The 19,890-nt window shown below is 44.9% G+C and overlaps 1 protein-coding gene across 4 annotated transcripts in view; it reads left to right on the top strand.

Moving 5' to 3' along the window:
- Window positions 1-17,357, top strand: part of UBTF (upstream binding transcription factor) — a 31,204-nt gene extending 13,847 nt beyond the window's left edge. For all 4 annotated transcript variants that reach the window (XM_077460046.1, XM_077460048.1, XM_077460049.1 and 1 more), the window contains exons 6-20: window positions 110-174; window positions 261-381; window positions 543-653; window positions 3,775-3,908; window positions 4,889-5,030; window positions 6,483-6,524; window positions 6,654-6,767; window positions 6,869-7,000; window positions 7,734-7,844; window positions 7,939-8,027; window positions 9,407-9,596; window positions 9,686-9,733; window positions 9,823-9,891; window positions 12,002-12,142; window positions 12,230-17,357. In XM_077460046.1, the coding sequence (XP_077316172.1) occupies window positions 110-174; window positions 261-381; window positions 543-653; window positions 3,775-3,908; window positions 4,889-5,030; window positions 6,483-6,524; window positions 6,654-6,767; window positions 6,869-7,000; window positions 7,734-7,844; window positions 7,939-8,027; window positions 9,407-9,596; window positions 9,686-9,733; window positions 9,823-9,891; window positions 12,002-12,142; window positions 12,230-12,340 (1,620 nt within the window). In that variant the 3' untranslated portion in view covers window positions 12,341-17,357. The remainder of the gene's footprint in view (window positions 1-109; window positions 175-260; window positions 382-542; window positions 654-3,774; window positions 3,909-4,888; window positions 5,031-6,482; window positions 6,525-6,653; window positions 6,768-6,868; window positions 7,001-7,733; window positions 7,845-7,938; window positions 8,028-9,406; window positions 9,597-9,685; window positions 9,734-9,822; window positions 9,892-12,001; window positions 12,143-12,229) is intronic.
- The last annotated feature ends 2,533 nt before the right edge of the window (window positions 17,358-19,890 follow it).

Genomic DNA, 19,890 nt, shown 5'->3' with positions numbered 1-19,890 from the left:
ATTTTGGTCCATATTGACATGATAGCTGTGCGTCAACTAGTATACCAACCTTTAGCTTTGATTGAAGCTGGTTTTAAAATTTGCATGACCCAGGATCTTGTCTTTGCAGATGAAATACATCCAAGATTTCCAGAGAGAGAAGCAGGACTTTGAAAGGAACCTGGCAAGATTCAGGTGATTAAGGTTCATTTACAACTTGGCAACTAGGACTACAGAGTTGGTTTGTTTTGCCTAATTTTCCTTTGCGTGTGTGTGTACAGGGAAGAGCATCCAGACCTCATGCAGAACACAAAAAAATCGGACGTCCCTGAAAAGCCTAAGACCCCTCAGCAGCTGTGGTACAACCACGAGAGGAAGGTCTACCTTAAGCTGAAACCTGATGTAAGTGTGAATTATTGTCCATAGTCTTTAGAACCAAGTTGAATCCCTTTCTAAGCTAACCCCCTCCCCCCACAATCATATTTCCAATTTTACCCAGTCATGTTGCCCAAGGGCTTTGCTGAATTGTGTGTTGAAAAGTAAAGCTTTGTGTTTGATTCCAGGCCAGCACTAAAGATGTGAAGGATGCGTTAGGAAAACAGTGGTCACAACTTACAGATAAGAAGCGTCTAAAGTGGATTCACAAGGCACTTGAACAGCGCAAGCTATATGAGGTAATGGTGCTGACTCCAGCCAAAACCTGCTGTATAGCGTGAGAAAGAGTTGAGACCTTTTGCAGGTTTTTATTGTTGGGTTTAACTCAAATTTCATTGATGGGATACCACCGGGACAGGGAGAGAAGGCATATCTCTCTGATGGGGATAGACGTCAGTAGAGTGGGAAAGAGTTAGAAAATCTGTTAGATTTGTATTCCTGTCTCTGTCTTCCTGTCCCGGTAACATCTGCATTCTGATTTGTTGTCCTAGTGGGGTGTCAAACTCCATTTCATTGCGGGCCACATCAGCATTATGATTGCCCTCCAAGGGCCGGTTGTATTTGTAAGACTAGATGTCCAGGGCACCCCCCGAGCCCCACCACCATAGAGAATTCAAGAGTCCCCCCACCCTCCCTTACATCACAGTGCACCCCCCCCCCCCTTATCTTGTGTTGCTGTGGGGAAGAAGTTAGGGGTGGAGCTGGGAAGCTGAAAGTGCGGGGTCTGGAGAAGGACTGGAGGCAGCTGAATGCTGAGACCAGGGACGATGGAGTCGAGGGGGTGCTGTGACTGCACAGAGGTGGAGGATCTGTAGGGGGAGTTCTGTCCTCCTCTCTGTTGCCGACTGCTGAGATGGGGAGGGGGGGAAATAGAAAAGCCTCTCCACACCTGAACGGAGAAGCGCAAGACCTGGAGGAGGAGTTCTGTCCTCCTTTCTGCTTCGGACTGCGACAAGGTGGGGGGCAGAAACAATGGAAATGCCAGAGCTGCAAGATAGGTGCGAGGGCCACATGAGATGGCCTGGAGGGTCGGATTTGGCCCACGGGCCCTGTTTGATACATGTGTCACTGGGACAGGAAGTTAGGTGACACCTTTCTAATGGGGACACGGACAGCAGACAATTCAGTCGAGGCTCTCTAATTCTCAACCACTCTATGAAAATAAATAAAGTGGATCTCTGGGCTTGCCCCCACCCTGCAAGGGTTAAATGATGTTTATTGTGTAAACCAATCAATACATATCAATAATTGTACAAACATCAAGTAAGGCATGATATATTGGTACAACGCAGAGACATGCAAAGAAATAACTCAACAAAGTGATACGTATTTTATGAATGTATAAGAGGAAAACATACCCAAATTGCAACAAACATAAAAAACAAAAACCCAGAACTTTGGGAACAAAGAAAAAGGACATATATGACCTCCAATACAGGAAATACTTATGGAACTCCAACAACAGAATGATACCAGCATAAAGTCCACACAATCCCTATTAGGGGCGCCTGAAGAAGTCTGTCCGTCACAAACTGGTGTGGTGCTAGTCCTGGGACATCTAGCCACGGTTGCCACATAGAATACAATTTGCAAGGGGCATTTCTCTGTTGATGCATCCAATTTTTCATGAATAAGCATGTTATTTCCTTGTTTCACCCACTGCTCCCTGGTAGGCACATGAGGAACAATCCAATACAAGGCAATCAATTTAGGAGTGGAATAGAGTAAACATTAAACCACAACCATGTGCATGTTGGGTAAGGGTAACGATTTGATTCCTCAAGAGCTTGAAGATAAACACTTGGGATATCTCCAAAGCATGTGAATGAGATCCCCATGATGTCATTCACATTTCGGGCACATGGGGTACTCCTACGCTCTCATCTGTGTAACAGTACTGGTGTTCGATATGCCCTGTGTAATAACTAGAAATGAGAGCGTTTTTGATAGAGCTTTCTTTTGGTGGTATTTTATCACCTCTGCCGACACCAAAACAAGAGGGGCAGAGGACAGTCACAGTTCCCAGGTCTCACCATCAATAGCACCTAAGTCTTTCTCCCGTCCCTTTCTACATGGCAGCACTGGAGGGCATTAAGGAGAATGGAGAAACTTTCTGAAATTGTTCCTTTTTTATCTTTCGCCAGGAAAACATCCTGATCTATGGGATGGTCAGTTAAGTGTAGTCTACAAAAACGAGATTGTAAATGGAGAGCATGCCTCAATTGCAAATATCTGTAAAACTGACTTCAGGGAACAGCAAACTCTATCTGTAGGTTTGAGAAGGATATAAGAATTATACTATTATATAGCTGGGACATGTTCCCGAATCCCCACTCCCTCCCAGTCCTGAAAGCCCTCTAATTTAAACACTTCTTTATAATTGCGCAATAGGGTATGGGATTAAAAAGCCCTTCATTCCCAATCGTTAGAGCTGTAGGCACCAGGTGCGTAAACCCTGCCTCCAGATAGGTAAGGACGGGACTATCAGAGCCTCTGGGAATAGAAAGGTTACAAATAGGATCCAAGGGATCCATGTAGCCCAAACCTCCCATCTGCTGAAATTGGGAGGTGCGATAATAAGCCCTAGAATGAGGAACAGCTAGACCTCCCAGATACAAAATTGTAGGGTCAGAAAGCTAATGCAGGCAGTGCTTTTATGCCACATTAGCTCCCTAACTAGGGAATCTATGCAAATAAACCATTTGCGAGGTATCCAAACTGGGGAAGAATTTAAATACATACAGCAGCTGAGGAAGAGTTAAATGTTTGTCTAGGGGGCTGCCAAAAAAAGTTTTGCATGCATCCACACCCCTTATGGCCAGCACTCTCCATTGTTCCCCTACGTTCCGGAAGTGGACAGTGTCCCTCGGCGTCTTCACATCAAATGCTGGGCTGTGGGCTCTGCCTTGGTCATGATGGCACCAGAGGGCACCTGACTGTTGGAGAAGAAGGGACTGTACAAAAGGAGGAGGATTGGGTGGGTAAAATGTTTTTTGGTTCCCTGGACATAAACATGCTTTTTACCCTTGCAGTGTGGGAGCAGCCCCACTGCAATGAAGCTTTTTTGTTTTCTCCAGAGTTTAGCTTTGAATAAAAATAGGTTACAGATGAATCCAGGCTTTTATAAATAGAATCAGAAGAAAGATGAAAAGCCACAAAACCTTCAATGCTGCTTTCTCTTGGTGGAAGGTATAACTGCACATGCCAAAAAGACCTCCGGCTGCAGAGAACACAAGGCCTAATCTGATTGGTTATGTTGGGACAAGGCAGATAGTTCAAATTTCAGAGGGATATGATTGTGATCGCAAGTAGTTTCTTAACTGATTTCTGTACATTTCATTTGTTATCTTTCTTTTGCAGAACGTAATGAGAGAGTACATGCAGAAGCACCCAGAGATGAATATTTCTGAAGAGGGCATCACCCGCTCTACGCTGACCAAGGCAGAGCGCCAGCTTAAAGACAAGTTTGACGGTCGGCCAACTAAACCCCCTCCGTAAGTTGTTAGCTTGGAGTTGGAGTTTTCCTGCAGAGCAGATTTATGATTTAAAACGGAAACAGACATACCCCCCCCCCCCCCCCACCTTTTGCTTTGGTCAAGTCACATAATCCTGCAGCTCCAGCTCCCCTGTTAGTGAGCGTTCGCTGCAGGGGAGAGGAGGGATCGAGATATCATGGCTCCCAGAATTCACAGCCATTGTTGCATGCTCCCTGACACACGGGAGCCAGAGCTGCAGGATCACGTGACTGAATTTAAAAAATGTGAGTTTACAGTGTAGACAGGATAGGTAGGAGGAAGGGGGAGGGAACATTTTTGAAAATGGTGTTAGTTTTGAAATCTAATTTAAATTAGTTTAAGGGTATAAAATCTTCTGTTGAAGAGGGTCCACCTAGCCCCCCCATTGAACTTACCTGAGCCCAATATCGATCCAGAGATGTGCACGAGATCCGTGCCTCTCTCCCTCCTCACTGGGCAGATCAAAAGCAGCAGGAACCATTGGCATCCTATGACGATTCTGAGCCGCACTGTCTGTGTCAATAGACACAGACGGGATAGTCGGAAGCCCTCATAAAAAGTAGCTATCTATGGGAATACTAGCCATGGGGGAGGGGCAGGAGTGGCAGCAGAGAACCTGGGAACAGTAGGTTCAGGGGTGCTCTGTGCAAAACTACTGCACAGAGCAGGTAAGTATAACATTTTTGTTAAATTTAAAAAAATGGACCCTTTACAATCGCTTTAAGATCTAAAAATATGGTATGGGAATTCTGCCAGAAATCTGATATTTTCAGAAAGGGTAGGTATTTTCATGCATTCACTTTGTGGTGTTCCTGGGCATACTTATACCGAATGGCACAATTTATGATTTGCTGCAGTTGGGATCTGGGAATTGCACAGCTCCCAGCTACGGACTCTCAATACACAAGTTGTGACTGGTATGTTTAATGCTATGGCCTTTTTTTTTTTCCCCCTTACAGAAATAGCTATTCGATGTACTGTGCAGAGCTGATGGCCAATATGAAGGATGTGCCCAGTACAGAGCGTATGGTGCTGTGCAGTCAGCAATGGAAACTGCTCAACCAGAGGGAAAAAGATGCTTATCACAAGAAGTGTGAGCAGGTAAACTCATCATGATCTGATAGCATTTGTGGTCTTGCCTCATTGTGATTGGAGGCTCCAGCTAAAGCAGTGTGAGCAGCCCGCTAAATCTGCTGTCGGGGATTATATAAAATGTGCAGTAACAATAAATGAAGTGGACTTTATAGGTATTAAAGCAAAATTTCAGACAGGGAGTTAAATACACATATGAAATGTATATGTGGGAGCTGTTTTTACCTGCCATGAACTGCCAGGCATACTACTCCATTAAAGTCAAAGGGATTTTGCTAGCACATGTTTGACATGCATTTCAAACACACGTATATAGTATATAACACCCACTGACATGAGCCCTAGGACTTACAGGTCTTATCCCTCCCCCAACTTGTAACTGGACAGTAAATGAGAAGCAGAAGACCAATGAGCTCATCTCTCAGTCACTCTTCTTTTTCATGCTCCTGGCACTGCAGTACTGGCTCTTTGTGCTGCTTCTCTTACCTCCAGTCTGAGCTTTGCTGTACAGGGGGCTGGAATGGGCTGACGTTGGCAAATGTAGGTACTTAACTGGTTTCCGCCCACCATATTGTAAATTGATGGTTGGACGGGATCACTCTCGTTCTGGGAGGACGTCATGTGTCGCCCTCCCATTCTTGCCCTGCAGGAATGCAGCACGGTGATCAATGGTGCACTATGTCCCTCAGACACAGCGTTTTACTGATCTTGGTAAAGAGCCAATGACGTGGGCTCTTTACCATGTGATCAGCTGTGTCCAATTGCTGCTGATCACGTGTAAAACAAATGCAGATTATCTGCATTTCCTTTCCTTAGCGATGTCGGTGTCTGAGGAAAGGAAAGCCGATAATCGGCATTTGTTGCTGTCACAACCATAAATACTGCATATGAGTGTCCATCCGTGCAGCATATAGGTACCACCTATCAGTGCCCATCAATGCCGCCTATCAGTGTAGCCTTTTTTCAGTTGGAAAAAAAAAACCCCAGTGGTAGTTAAATACAACCAAAAAAATCCCTATCTGTCTAAAAAAAAAAAAATTATAAAAATGTAATTTGTGTGCAGTATTGCATGACCGCGCAATTTACATTCATAATGCGACAGCGCTGAAAATTGGCCTAGGCAGGAAGGTGGGAAAGTGCCCTTTATTGAAGTGGTTAAACTGCTTGCACAAATATATATTTACAGATTTATTAATGAGTACAGGCTATATTAGTCTGTGTCTGAGTTTAGAATCGGGGAGGACTTGCACCTGTTTTTAGAGTACTAGAAGCAAATCGACCAGAAACGTGATCATGTCTTGCTAGGTGGGAGAGGCTAGATCAACATGCAGTCAGATGCTAAGTGAAGCACTGCTGTACATCTTATGAGAATTTTCCAAAAGGGGAGCAGAAGGCTCTGTGTCAGTTGTACCATTACATCAAAGCAAATGTGTTAATCCATTGATTTTCTCCCCTGTGCAGAAAAAGAAAGAATATGAAGTGGAATTAATGCGTTTTCTTGAGGTGAGTCTTGTTTTGGTCTAAAAATGTGCTCTTCTACTACAATCCATCCTATATACAGAGTAGTGCTGTAACTGTTTTGGTTTACCAACACGCTCTTTTTTTTTATTTATTTTTTTTTTTTTTATGTAGACTCTCCCAGAAGAGGAACAACAGAGGGTGCTGGCAGAGGAAAAAATGGTCAGCCTGAACAAGAGGGTATTGAGCAATGCCACCTCGAAGGCGGGAGCCCAGGAAGCAGCAAAGGTGAGCGACCAATGTGAAATGCTGACTCCTTTACAACATTTTTATTTCAAGTTCTAGATGTTCTGATAAATGTCATAATTGTATTCTCCCCCCTGGTTCAGGCAAAGAACAAATCTGGACAGCCAGATAAAAAGAAAGGCGCAGATGAGAGGGGAAAACTTCCAGAACCACCAAAGACGGCTGAAGAAATTTGGCAACAGAGCGTGATTGGGGACTACCTTGCCCGGTTTAAGGTAAATTGGAACTAAATCAGTGTTGTGCACACCTAAAAGACACGTCACATGTCCTAAAATCTGCTTTCTGTATTTTTTTATTTTTTTTTAATAATGGCCACGACCTAGTAGGGTGATAGTTTTCTTTCTGTGGACCAAAATCAATCTCTTCCTCCAGAAGGAGTAGGAGCAACTTCCCCCTACTTTTGGAAACAAAAGAACACTGCAATCCCTCCCCAATTTACGAACAACCTTGTATTTTTGTCAATGAATACTAGGCAGGCTCTGATTGGCCTAGGTGGAGATCATGTCGGCAACTTCCAATCCTCTCCACTTCAGCCAATGAACGCCTGCCTAATATTCATCGACAAAAATAAAGATTGGTTCATGAGTGGCAGAGGGACAGAAGCGCAAAGCTCTTCTGTTTCTGGAAGAGAATAGCTGCCCCTTCAGAAGAGAACAGCACTAATACAGTGAATTGCAATGGCCCCACCAGCCATGACGTTGTGGCATGTTTCATTGCTTTTAACCAGGCTTGGCCACTGTGCATCTGTCATGTAAAATTATTCCTGGAGTTCTTCCTTTTTAAAGCAGTTGTAAACCCTTACATATGCAGTATACCCAGTGAAGTGACTGGCCTCAGGTGATACAAGAGATGAAACAAATCCTCCTACATAAGTTTTAGCTGTTCACAGCAACTAGAACTAGAGTGAAAATCCTTCTAAGGAAATTCTTCCTTATTATGTAATTCTAGAATGACCGAGCCAAAGCCCTGAAGAGTATGGAGGCCACCTGGATGAACATGGAGAAGAAAGAAAAGATCATGTGGATTAAAAAGGCAGCTGAAGACCAGAAACGATATGAGGTATTCAGAGATGACATGACATGGCACGCTGTATAAAAATCTATAAGAGTTGAAAAGGGCTCCATCATTGGTTGTTCTTCCTTCTTCCTTTCAGAGAGAATTAAGTGACATGAGGTCACCTCCAACAACGACAGCCAGTGGCAAGAAGGTGAAATTCCAGGGAGAACCCAAGAAAGCCCCAATGTATGTTTGTACAATACTCCTAACCTGTTTTATTGTTTTTGTTGGATGAACAAAAATCCTAGGCATGAGCCAGGGAGATATATACTGTGTGTACTGCTGCACAGGGGCCCTGAGGTTAATAGGCTAAAATGGTGGTGCAATGGGGAGGTAGATGGTCAGGATGGGCCTTGAGTAGCAGTGGATCATGTGAGCTTGTCTATAGAAGGCCCAATTTCCCTATAAAGGGCCTTTGCTCTTTTTGAGTTGAGGTCAGATATATTGATGACAGTTATTGGAAATTAATAAAGTTATAGAACAGCTGGATATAATAAGCACCCTATCACAGAGATCCTGCCCTCTGTCACCCATTGCCAGAGCCATCATGTTGGCAGATAAAACACTTATCTTTCAACACCAATCCCCACCTTTTATTTCTCTTGACTTCACCAATAAAGCCACAACTTTACCTTCATCTGTCCTCCTATTAGCCTTTGCCTCCTGACATCGTGGTAGACCACCGGTGCTAGAACCTTACCAGACTCTCTCTCCTATGAGGAATCGTGGCACTTACCCCTCACCTGTAGAACAGGATCCCGATACTATATGAATGCAGCTCCAAGTATTATGCCATTGTGATGACTAAACCCAGGACCCCAGTTCTGTAAAGATTTACACCAATCAGCCATAACATGACCACCCACCTAATATTAAGTAGGTCTCCCTTTTGCTGCCAAAACAACCCTGACCAGTTGAGGCATGGACTCCACTAGACCTCTGAAGGTCTGTCTCCACCAGCTTGTCTTCTTCCCACAGTGACAAGAGCTCCAGTAGCTCTTGTATTTGATCAGACTACACATGCATTAGATGGCCCTGGCCACCCATGACCCTGTCGCCAGTTCACCAGTTTTCTTTCCTTGGACTAGTTTTGACAGATCTGGACCACTGCAGACTGTGAACATCCTACAAGAACTGCAGTTTTGGAGTTGCTCTCACCCAGTCATCTAGACATTACAATTTGGCCCTTGTCAAAATCGCTCAAATCCTTACGCTTGCCCATTTTTTCTTATTTGTTTATCCAATAGAATTTTAGGAATATTTTGCGTAAACTAGTGTTTACTAGACTTATAATGACTCTCCGTCATGACCTTTTTCTGAAGACGACCAACAAGTTTCTAATCACTACTCTGTCTAAATTGGCAACTAGAAGCCACCATATTGAACACTTCTTCACACTCCTTTTAATCTGTAATTAGAGTTAGCATATTCTTTTTAGTCCTACAAACAAAGCAGCACTACCCAGAGCCTAAACAGATCTCCTTGTTATTCATGTCCCTTTTTGTGTGGACATTTTTCATGACCCCCACTTTCCTCCATATAACAATCTTTTTTTTTCCCACTAGGAATGGCTACCAGAAGTTCTCCCAGGAGCTGTTGTCAAATGGAGAGCTAAATCACCTTCCCTTGAAGGAGCGGATGGTGGAAATCGGAAGTCGCTGGCAACGGATTTCACCCAGCCAGAAAGATTTTTACAAAAAGCAGGCTGAAGATCAACAAAGAATCTACCGCATGCAGCTCGAAAACTGGATGAAGGTGAGCCTTCTTTGACTTTCTCTAGGCCGGCTGCTGCTTCTTACTTGTCCTACTAACTTATGATAACCTTTTTCACTTTTTTCTTGCAGAGTCTGTCATCTCAAGAACGTGCCGCCTACAAAGAGGCAAATTCTAGTGTGAGTATGCCAACTTGGCAAGAAACCGACTTTGGTCTGTTAGGGAAGATCATCTAAGCTTATCTCCCATATTTATCTTGTTTTTACAGAAGCGTAAGAGTACTACGAAGCTGAAGGGACCTGCCCCCAAATCCAAGCCAACCTCTCAGAACAAATCCGTAAGTGACAGAGGTGTAAGTAGAACCCTCAGGGCCCCTGTGAAAGAAACCATAAAGAGCCCCCTGACCCCCAGCCACCCCCCCCCCCCATGTGGTGGAATACCACGGCCAGGCAAGTGCGACTTTTGCAACCCTGGTAGTTCCACCACTGCCGTCAGTAGTACAGGGGCCTGATCACAGCAGGAGTTGGATAGGAGGCTTGACATGTAGAGTAACCGATCCCCACCTCTGTAATCTTGCAGAAGGAAAATGGAGGGAATTGGGTTCCTCTACATGCTGCCCTGCAGCCCTAGCCAGGTGTACAGGGGACCGTGTCGCAATTGCAACCTCTGTACATACGCCCCTGATAAGCGATAGAGATATAGATATTGAGTTGGCCCACCCTTTGCAGCTTTAACAGCTTCAACTCTTCTAGGAAGGCTGTCCACAAAGTTTAGGAGTGTGTCTATGGGACTGTTTGACCATTCTTCCAGAAGAGCATTTGTGAAGTCAGGTACTGATGTTGGATGAGAAGGCCTGACTCGCAGTCTCTGCTCTAATTCATCCCAAAGGTGTTCTATCGAGTTGAGGTCAGGACTCTGTACAAGCCAGTCAAGTTCCTCCACCCCAAACTCACTCATCCATGTCTTTATGGACCTTGCTTTGTGCACTAGTGCGCAGTCATTTTGGAACAGGGGCCATCCCCAAACTGTTCCCACAAAGTTGGGAGCATGAAATTGTCCAAAATATCTTGGTACGCTGAGGCCATACGGATTCCCTTCACTAAGGGGCCAAGCCCAACCCCTGCAAAACAACCCAACACCATAATCCCCCCTCCACCAAATGATTTGGACCAGTGCACAAAGCAACCTAAACCTTCTCCCCCCCCCCCCCCCACTAGGTAATCTGCTTAGTGAGAGTTTTTTTAACTAGTTAAAGGTCTCCCTGTAATTAAAGGTTCTCATGTGAGCTAGCCCTTGAAGCCCTAAACTCAGACATTTTGACTGTTTGGCTCTCCCCTTCTGCACCTAATAGGGCTTGAACTCTACCCAAGGCTTACTCTGATCATTTTTAGGAGCACAATTTATAGTTTTTGCCAGTAAAGTCAATGAACATGGCAAATCTGTACATTCACCTATGCCCAGCAGCACGTTCTCAACTTCTCTTTCCTCCCTTGCTGCCATGTTCAGATGCTGGAAAAAGGAGAAGCCACCTTGTGTAAGCTATGAGTCATTCAAATCGTAGTCTACACAAAACTCTGGACTCTCTCCCCGTGACAGCACTGGTGATTGGCCTAGCCCAATCACATGGCAAGTCATATGCTCCTTCATATTCCAAAGCAGTGTTGGAACAAGGTCATCTAAAACCCAGGGCAAACATACCAAACTGTGGCCTTGCCCCCCCCCCCCCAAGATGTATGAGCATTAAGCGTCAGCAAAAATCCCTCCCAGTGCAAATCTTGGCCCCTGCTAAAATCCCCCCTCCAAGCTCAAATCCTCTAACTGCCCCCAAAAATGAATAAAATCACCCCTCCTAGCACAAATCCTATACCCTTAATATTTCCCCATCCTAGCACACATCTCCTACAAATTTCCTTTTCTAGCACAAACACCCCCCTCTACCATATCGCCTCTTCTAGCACAAACCTCCAAAATCCCCCCTTCTAGCACTAATCCCCCCCAAATCACCACCCACCAAATTCCCTATCCCAACACAAATGCACCCCCCCCCCTTTCCCAACCTCCTTGTTGTGGTACCTCCCGCGCCCCCCCCCCCCCCCACCACCTCACATGATACCACAGTGCCCAGGGCAGCTTGCCCTCCTGCCCACCCCTTGCCCCGGCCCTGCTGCAAAGTACCAGTTATATTCTTCACTCCCACCAGGTGTACATATCTTAATGGAGGTAAAGGGAAGGATGTCTGTCCTGCTCTGCACAACATTTGAGTTGCCCAACTTGGGAGTCCTGGAGTTTTATTACTTGGGTTCATAGATTGGTGCAATTTCTCACGAGCACCTGAGGGTGGTTTGTCACAACTGGTTGAGCACCTTTACCTTAGCAGGCCATGGATTCGATTAAGAGTGTTTCTCTGGAGATTGTTTGGTATGACTGACATACCACCATCATTTCAGGACGACGACGATGATGACGACGACGATGATGATGATGATGACGACGATGACGATGATGATGACGACGACGACGAGGATAAGGACTCCTCTGAAGGAGACTCCTCTGACTCTAGTAGTGAAGACAGCGAGGATGGGGAGGAGGTGAGCAGATGGGGTCAAGCTTGTTTTTCTAAAGGTATCTGAAAAGTACCGATATGTAGTACTGACCATTGTGTTTCCTACCAACAGAATGAAGATGAAGAGGAGGATGACGAAGAGGAGGATGATGATGACAATGAATCTGGTTCCAGTTCCTCGTCTTCGTCCTCAGGAGACTCCTCAGACTCCGACTCCAACTGAGGGAAACTGACATTTTTTTTAAGAGGAGATTGAGCGGGACTGATGTGTTTAAAGTGTACCTGTCTCCGCTACACTGGAAGCAGCCATTTTTTTTCTACTAGCCCATTCTTGATCAGAGCGCAGCCTGTTTCCATCTAGGAGTGAGGAATTATCACCTAATCAACAATTTGGATGCAACCAGTGATGTCATCAATAATCAGTGATCCGATAGGCTGCTTTATACTGAGTCTTACACAAAACGGCCTCAAGAGTGTCAGCGACTGGTACACTTTAGATTGTTTCAGGGCTGTAGCAGTCTGATAGGGTATCTTGGAGCATGATTAGCCTCCATGTAAAAAAAACAAAAAAAAAAAAAATCTGTATCACAGTTGTGGCACCGTGAACCTTGAGCCTCTCCTACTTTTCTACCTTGGAAGGAAGTTGATGCGCTTTTCAGTTTTTCCTTCCTTAACTGACTTTTTTTGTGCAACCCTCCTTAAAATCCCTGTAAATGATGGGCCTTAAAATGTCTGAAAGAACAAGTTTCCATAGCAACTAGGCAGCTGCTCTTTTATTTTCTAAACTGTGATGCTAAGAGAGATGCTGATTGGTGGTCATGGGCAACAGCTTTTCTTTTATGAGGTTTCTTCTTCCCTTTAATTTTTTTTTCCCTACCACCCCATGCATTTTATTTTTCTCCGGCGCTGCTTAAACCACAGATGAAGTCGCAGAGCTAGATGTTTAATTTAAGACATTGTGCTAGCAACCCTCATTTTAGTGGTCTCTCTTCTATTTTTTATTACAGCAGTTATGCAGAGGGTGTCTGTAGTCTAGTAGGCAACAGAGATGAACTCCGTGATCAGCATTCTGTAGCAGAACTGGTTAAACACGCCCCCTCCTCTCTCTGCAAAACAAGTCTGGGGGGGGGGGGGGGTGTGGCTGTTACTCAGCTCTGCCAGGATAAAGCACTGCAGTGTGAAGTATTTTAAGGCATTTTTCTAGCCAGTCAGGAATCGTAGCCTAGAGAGCTACGAGACTTCATTTGGGCTTTAAGTCGACCTACACATTTTACTACTTCCCCATAAACCCCCTCTTGCATGAACCAGTTTTGCATTTTGCTAGTGTAGTAGTGTCCTTCTCCATATATGTACGTTTTGCTTAAGACCAGAACCACCATATGATCTTGTCAGTGTACCAAACCTGCTCATTTGTCTCATTGCTTTTTCTGCTATGTATAAAGTTAATTTAAGGCAAAACGCACCTCGATTTGAGAAGGGCCCCGTCACACCCAATCTGCTTTGCCGTACTATTTTTTTTTTTTTTTTTTTTTCCCCCTTCTGTTTTTTTGTATTCATTGCCCATTCAGACTTGCTGTACTTGGCTCTCCTTTCCTATCCTGTCGTCCTGTGTCCTTTCAGCTACCCATGGCACCTTTTGGTTCAGAGCCGAGGGTGCGGCAGGGATTTTGGATCATTGGGCATTTTGGCTGAAATTGTCTAAAAGGGGCATCCTTATCAATATAAAGGATGGTCAAGTTGGCTGCTTAGGGCAAAACAGCTCTCCAGAACTTTAAATCATGAGACTTAATAAGACTGGATCCACTCTGCTTGTTTGCAATCACGGATATCATAGAGTTTTGAGTTAATGTCAATCTGTTGCATAAGAGAGAAGGATGTTTGAGGTAGCCGTAGCTTGAAGTTGACCTGTCTAGGGTAACTATTCTTCATAGCAATGCTGGGGTCCCTGTGGAGCTCCTTGGTGCCCAGGTTGCATGTAGGGTCTCAACTTCTCTCCACACTAAGGGTAGCCAAAGATGGTTCAATACTCGGCCTTATCAGCATGACTGGCCGAGATTCGAACCGCCTGTGGGCAGGCTGAATGTACCAAGTTGATCGATTGCTCAGCTTTGGGACAGCACTTGTGATTCACTTGCGATTATCGCTGATGTCTGCTGTAGCCACTAGCAATAATCATTGTCTTCTCCCGCTACAGCTTCCCCTGCCGGGAGCAGACAATGGCTCAGCAGGAGGACACTGTGTTAATGGGGGAATCATGCTAATTTCCTTCCTGCAACCTGTGGAAATTTGCACAGTCTATAGCAGTGATGGCAAACCTTGGCACCCCAGATGTTTTGGAACTACATTTCCCATGATGCTCATGCACTCTGCAGTGTAGTTGAGCATCATGGGAAATGTAGTTCCAAAACATCTGGGGTGCCAAGGTTCTCCATCACTGGTCTATAGCCTGCCTAAGATTAAACCCCCACCAGCATCACTAAATTCAAATACTAGAGCTTCAGTGAGCAGTAGACATTTAACTGGATCTTTGGCTTATTCTCAACATGGAGAGAAGTTGAGGTGGCCATGTGCTCAGCCTGAGCTTAGGAGCCATGGAAGGAGCACCACAAGGGACCAGGGATGGATTAGAAGATTAAAACTGGTCATGCACATGGTAATTAGATTGAGCGATAGAACTTTGGATTTCATTTTTTTTGGTCAAAATTGCAAAAGGATTGGAAGACCTAATAGTTGGTTTGCTTCTTTGCTTACTTTTGACATGACAATGGACCAATTTCTGGTGGTCAGTCAAAGTAGATTTCTTATTTTCTGTCGTTTTTTTATTTACTTTTGATCGCTTAAAGCAGATCCCAGTCGATCAAAAGTGGTTGAAATTAAATGAAAATTGTCATGCGTATGGCCAGCTTAACACTTGCAGGAAAGGTATCTACACTTGAGTAATGTTAGCCTAGGCACATTGTGGGCTCTCTCAGCTTCATTTTAAAGCTAAGTTCACCTTTTTCAGAAAATAACCAATGCAGTGAAGGGGCCCCAGTCTGTGCAGCTTTGATTTGTCGTACCAGTAGGCAAGTTGGGCCCCCTGGTGCCTGGCCAAAAAAAACTCCCAGTTGGCAATCCCCATGTCCTGCTTTTTTGGATTTCGCTCCTGTAATGCTGGGAGTGAGCGTCCAATGTTTTGACGTCCTAGCAACCAGGCAGGACGTGGCAATCGCTAGCTGGGAGTTTTTCAGTCAGGCTTTCCAGGGGGCTCCAAATGAAATTGGACATTTTACAAAGCTGCAGTTTTTTAATATCTACTGGAGTCCATTTACTGCCTAGGTTTTTTTTTTTTTTTTTTCTGGAAAAGATGAACTTCGCCTTTTTCGATATTGGGCCATGTCACAAAATGGCTTCCAGTTCCTTTACTGTACAGATAACAGAAGCACTTTGGGTCTTAAAGCCTAATTGAAATCGCTAAAAAAGACATTCAGCCAGCTCGTCCTCGTCCTAGCAACCTCAGTTCATATTGTCTTTCCTCCACTACCCTTTGACATCAGTTATGCATTGTCTAAATATCACTATATAGTTCAGTTGGTGCAAGGGTTTGACATCCTTGCCCAGTGCAATCTCTAATCTAACAGACCTGGTCAGACACGCCCCCCTCTCTTCCTCGGAGGATACTTATCCTGAGGGGTGTGGCTGCTACTCAGCTCTGCTTGCATAAAGCACTGCAGCGTGAACGCAGGAAGCAGCTTTTTTTTACTGCATAGTGCTGCTCTATTTCAGCATAACTCATTGGACCAGGAGGGCAAAAAAGCAGCAAAAATTATTTCAAGTGTAGTTCCACTTTTGCAGACAAATTTCAGAAAACTCCACTATATGTTTATCATTCACACAGTATACCTAAAACTATTATTTAAAAAAAAAAAATGTATTCTTCCCTTTCTAGTTGTTTCTTTAAAGCCTTTTGGGCAGAGCACAAGCTACTCTGAACACCTTTGGAGTCAAAGTGGAGCAACAACATAGGGGCAGACTCATTGCCATGCAATGCAGAATTCAGGCCTTTTAACCCTTTAGTAGAACAGTGGTAAAATTTAGTTTACAACTGAAAATTAGATCTGCCAGCACAGTACAGACGGTTCATTATGGTAAACATTAACACCCCGACCCCCCCCCCCCCTCTTTAATATTCTATAGCTGAAGAAATATTGAAGTTTTTTTTTTTTCAGAAAAGAGCAAGTAAAAAGGTAAATAGCAATTTTATTTTATTCTATTCCTAATTTGTCTGCAAAATCGGAAATACGCTTTAAGGCATTCTAAATCATAACAACTGGCAGTGCAGGTCGATGAAGAAAACCGGAGCGTAGGACTTCAATTGGGCTTTAAGTGTAAAAATCAGTGTGTTGCCATAGCAACTCAGCGACATTTTCCTTTTATTTTACATACTGTTTGCAAATTTGAAACTGGAATCTTGTTGCTATGGGCAACACAGGCCCCTCCCTTCTGCTGCAATAGGACTGGGGGGTAGTGAACAACAGTTGCACATCAGATCGCAGATAACAAACAAAAAAAACAACGTCTTTGATCTCCAAAAACATTGGCGAGAAAAACAGTTGTTGCCCATAGCAACTAACCTCCATGTTTCTAAACTGTGGTTGCGTGGGGAAGCAGCTCCGGTTATTCTCAGTTGGCCCAGTGGTTGAAAAGGAGAGTTTTTTTTTTTTTTTCTGTTTGTTACATGTATCAAAGTTGTATTTTAGCCACTCGTTTTAGTATGTACATCAAGTTTTTTTTTTTCTTGCGTCCGTTTTAAGAAACCGAAAAAAAAAGCCCTGAGTTACTTTGTATTTTTTTTCCTTTAAAATAGTTTTTCTCTTTTTGAGGGAAATTTAGATTCTTTCTGTGTCCGATGTAGGCACGGTGAGATGCGACACTTTTAGTGCATTTTTAGCACTATGGAAAAAAAAATAGGATGTGAGCTACGTTACAATAAATAAAAAAAATAAAAAAATCTTTTTTTTTTTTTTTTTTTTTCCTATATTGACGATATTTAAAAACACGGAAAAAAATGTTTTTTGTAGGTTAAATTTGAAAACAAAAAAAAAAATGTGTTTTGTAACAGATTCATTGGTTTAGTGTAGACAGTTTAAAGATAATGAAGTGCGTTCTCATTATTTTTGTTTTGTACAAAAAGGGGGATGGGGAGGGCAAGAGTTTTCTGTTAATTACTCTGGAAACAAAAAATAAAACTTTAGGGATAATAGATTTGTCTGTGTTTTTTGGGGGGGGTTTCAGATTTTTTTTTAAAAGCTTTAACCGGTTCCTATCCAGCCATTGTACATAAAGGGCTGGGTGGAAGCTTGCGTATATACAGTATCTCGCAAGTGATTTTTGTAAACATTTTATTATTTTTACATGTGACAACACTGAAGAAATGACACTTTGCTACAATGTAAAGTAGTGAGTGTACAGCTTGTATAACAGTGTAAATTTGCTGTCCCCTCAAAATAACTCAACACACAGCCATTAATGTCTAAACTGCTGGCAACAAAAGTGAGTACATCCCTAAGTGAAAATGTCCAAATTGGACCCAATTAGCCATTTTCCCTCCCCGGTGTCATGTGACTTGTTTGTGTTACAAGGTCTCGGTCAGAAATGGGGAGCAGGTGTGTTAAATTTGGTGTTATCACTCTCACTCTCTCATACTGGTCACTGGAAGTTCAACATGGCACCCCATGGCAAAGAACTCTCTGAGAGAGATGCAGACTGGAATACTGCAATCATTGAGCAGCAACTGATCTCACCTGTGATGTATTTCTGTTATCTTGCAAACCCGGCCTGTTAGTGGGTCCCGAGGACAGGAGTTGAGAACCACTGCTCTACATAAAAATGGCCTAGGCCAGTGATGGCGAACCTTGGCACTCCAGATGTTTTGGAACTACATTTCCCATGATGCTCAACTGCACTGCAGAGTGCTTGAGCATCATGGGAAATGTAGTTCCAAAACATCAGGGGTCCCAAGCATGGCTGCTGATAGAAATCATGGGGCCCCGTACAGCCTACCTGACGGGGGCCCCCTTCAGCTCCACCCCTGGTCCCTCCTTCAGCCCCACCCCTGGCCCCTCCCCAGACCCCACCTTGAAACAAGGCATTGGCAGCACTGGTGGCACTGTCTGCAGCACATTAAGGCATGGGTGACACTGTCTGTAGCACATTACGGCATTGGCGGCACGGGTGGTACTGTCTCTGCAGGCAGCACATGCATTGTGGGCCATAATGCATGTGCTACCGACAGACAGTGCCACCCATGCCGCCAATGCCGTAATGTGCTGCAGACAGTGCCAGCCGTGACACTTATGGCATAACATGTGCTACTTGCTGACAGCGCCACCCATGCCGCCAATGCCATATTGTGCTGCAGATATTTCCACCCATGCCGCCAATGGCATAATGTCATTGGCAGCATTGTGGCACTGTCTCTGCAGGCAGCACATGCGTTATGACATTAGTGTCATGGGCGGCACTGTCTGCAGCAGAATATGGCATTGGCGGCATGGGTGGCACTGTCTGCAGCAGAATATGGCATTGGTGGCATGGGTGGCACTGTCTGCAGCAGAATATGGCATTGGCGGCATGGGTGGCACTGTCTGCAGCAGAATATGGCATGGGTGGCACAGTCTGCAGCAGAATATGGCATTGGTGGCATGGGTGGCACTGTCTGCAGCAGAATATGGCATGGGTGGCACTGTCTGCAGCAGAATATGGCATTGGTGGCATGGGTGGCACTGTCTGCAGCAGAATATGGCATTGGCGGCATGGGTGGCACTGTCTGCAGCAGAATATGGCATTGGTGGCATGGGTGGCACAGTCTGCAGCAGAATATGGCATGGGTGGCACTGTCTGCAGCAGAATATGGCATGGGTGGCACTGTCTGCAGTAGAATATGGCATTGGTGGCATGGGTGGCACAGTCTGCAGCAGAATATGGCATTGGCGGCATGGGTGGCACTGTCTGCAGCAGAATATGGCACTGGTGGCATGGGTGGCACTGTCTGCAGGCAGCACATGGGTAATGGGCCATAACGCATGTGCTACCTGTAGACAGTGCCACCCATGCCGCCAATGCCATATTCTGCTGCAGACAATACCATCCATGTTGCCAATACCATAATGTATATATGCTGCTGCATCAGTAGTAGTAGTATGACCCCCCCCCCCTCAAGCAAGCACACACCTGTGTAACTTCTAGCCGAGCCCCACGAGCCACTTCTTCCCTGATCTTGCTGCTGCCTGGACTGGAGTGTCCACAAACGATTCCATTCAGACTGCAGCTACTTCTTTTTTTGTCTTCTGCCACCGCCGCTCTCCTCACTGACACTTATCTCATGAGGAGGGGGAGGAATCACTCCGCGGCGCCAGGTGGAGGGCACGATAGAGGACGCACTGGCTGCAACTTGAGCCACAGCCAGCATGAGGAGCGGGTGCGGAAGAGGCATTCTTCCGCGCCCGAAATAGAGGAAATAGTCCCTCCCCTTCCGCCAACCTAGTCTGCAGATAGCTATCTGCAAAAAAAAAAACTTAAAAAATAACGGGGGGCGGGGTGGGTGGTGGTGGGCGCTAATAAGTTGGTAGTTGAGTCGGACGGGCTCTGATCGGCTGTGGCTTATTATATTAATTAATTTTCTGCTCAGCTTGCCCGGGCCCCCCTGCTGTCTGGGCCCGGTACAACAGAGCCAGTTGTACTGGCCTATCAGCGGCCCTGGTCCCAAGGTTCGCCATCACTGGCCTAGGCTAT

This window comes from Lithobates pipiens, unplaced genomic scaffold, assembly GCF_037356315.1.
Source record: "Lithobates pipiens isolate NorthernLeopardFrog02 unplaced genomic scaffold, aLitPip1_a1.2 Scaffold_28, whole genome shotgun sequence".
Taxonomy (NCBI): Eukaryota; Metazoa; Chordata; class Amphibia; order Anura; family Ranidae; genus Lithobates; species Lithobates pipiens.
Note: the sequence above shows the minus strand (reverse complement) of the source record. Positions and strands in the feature narration are given on the sequence as shown.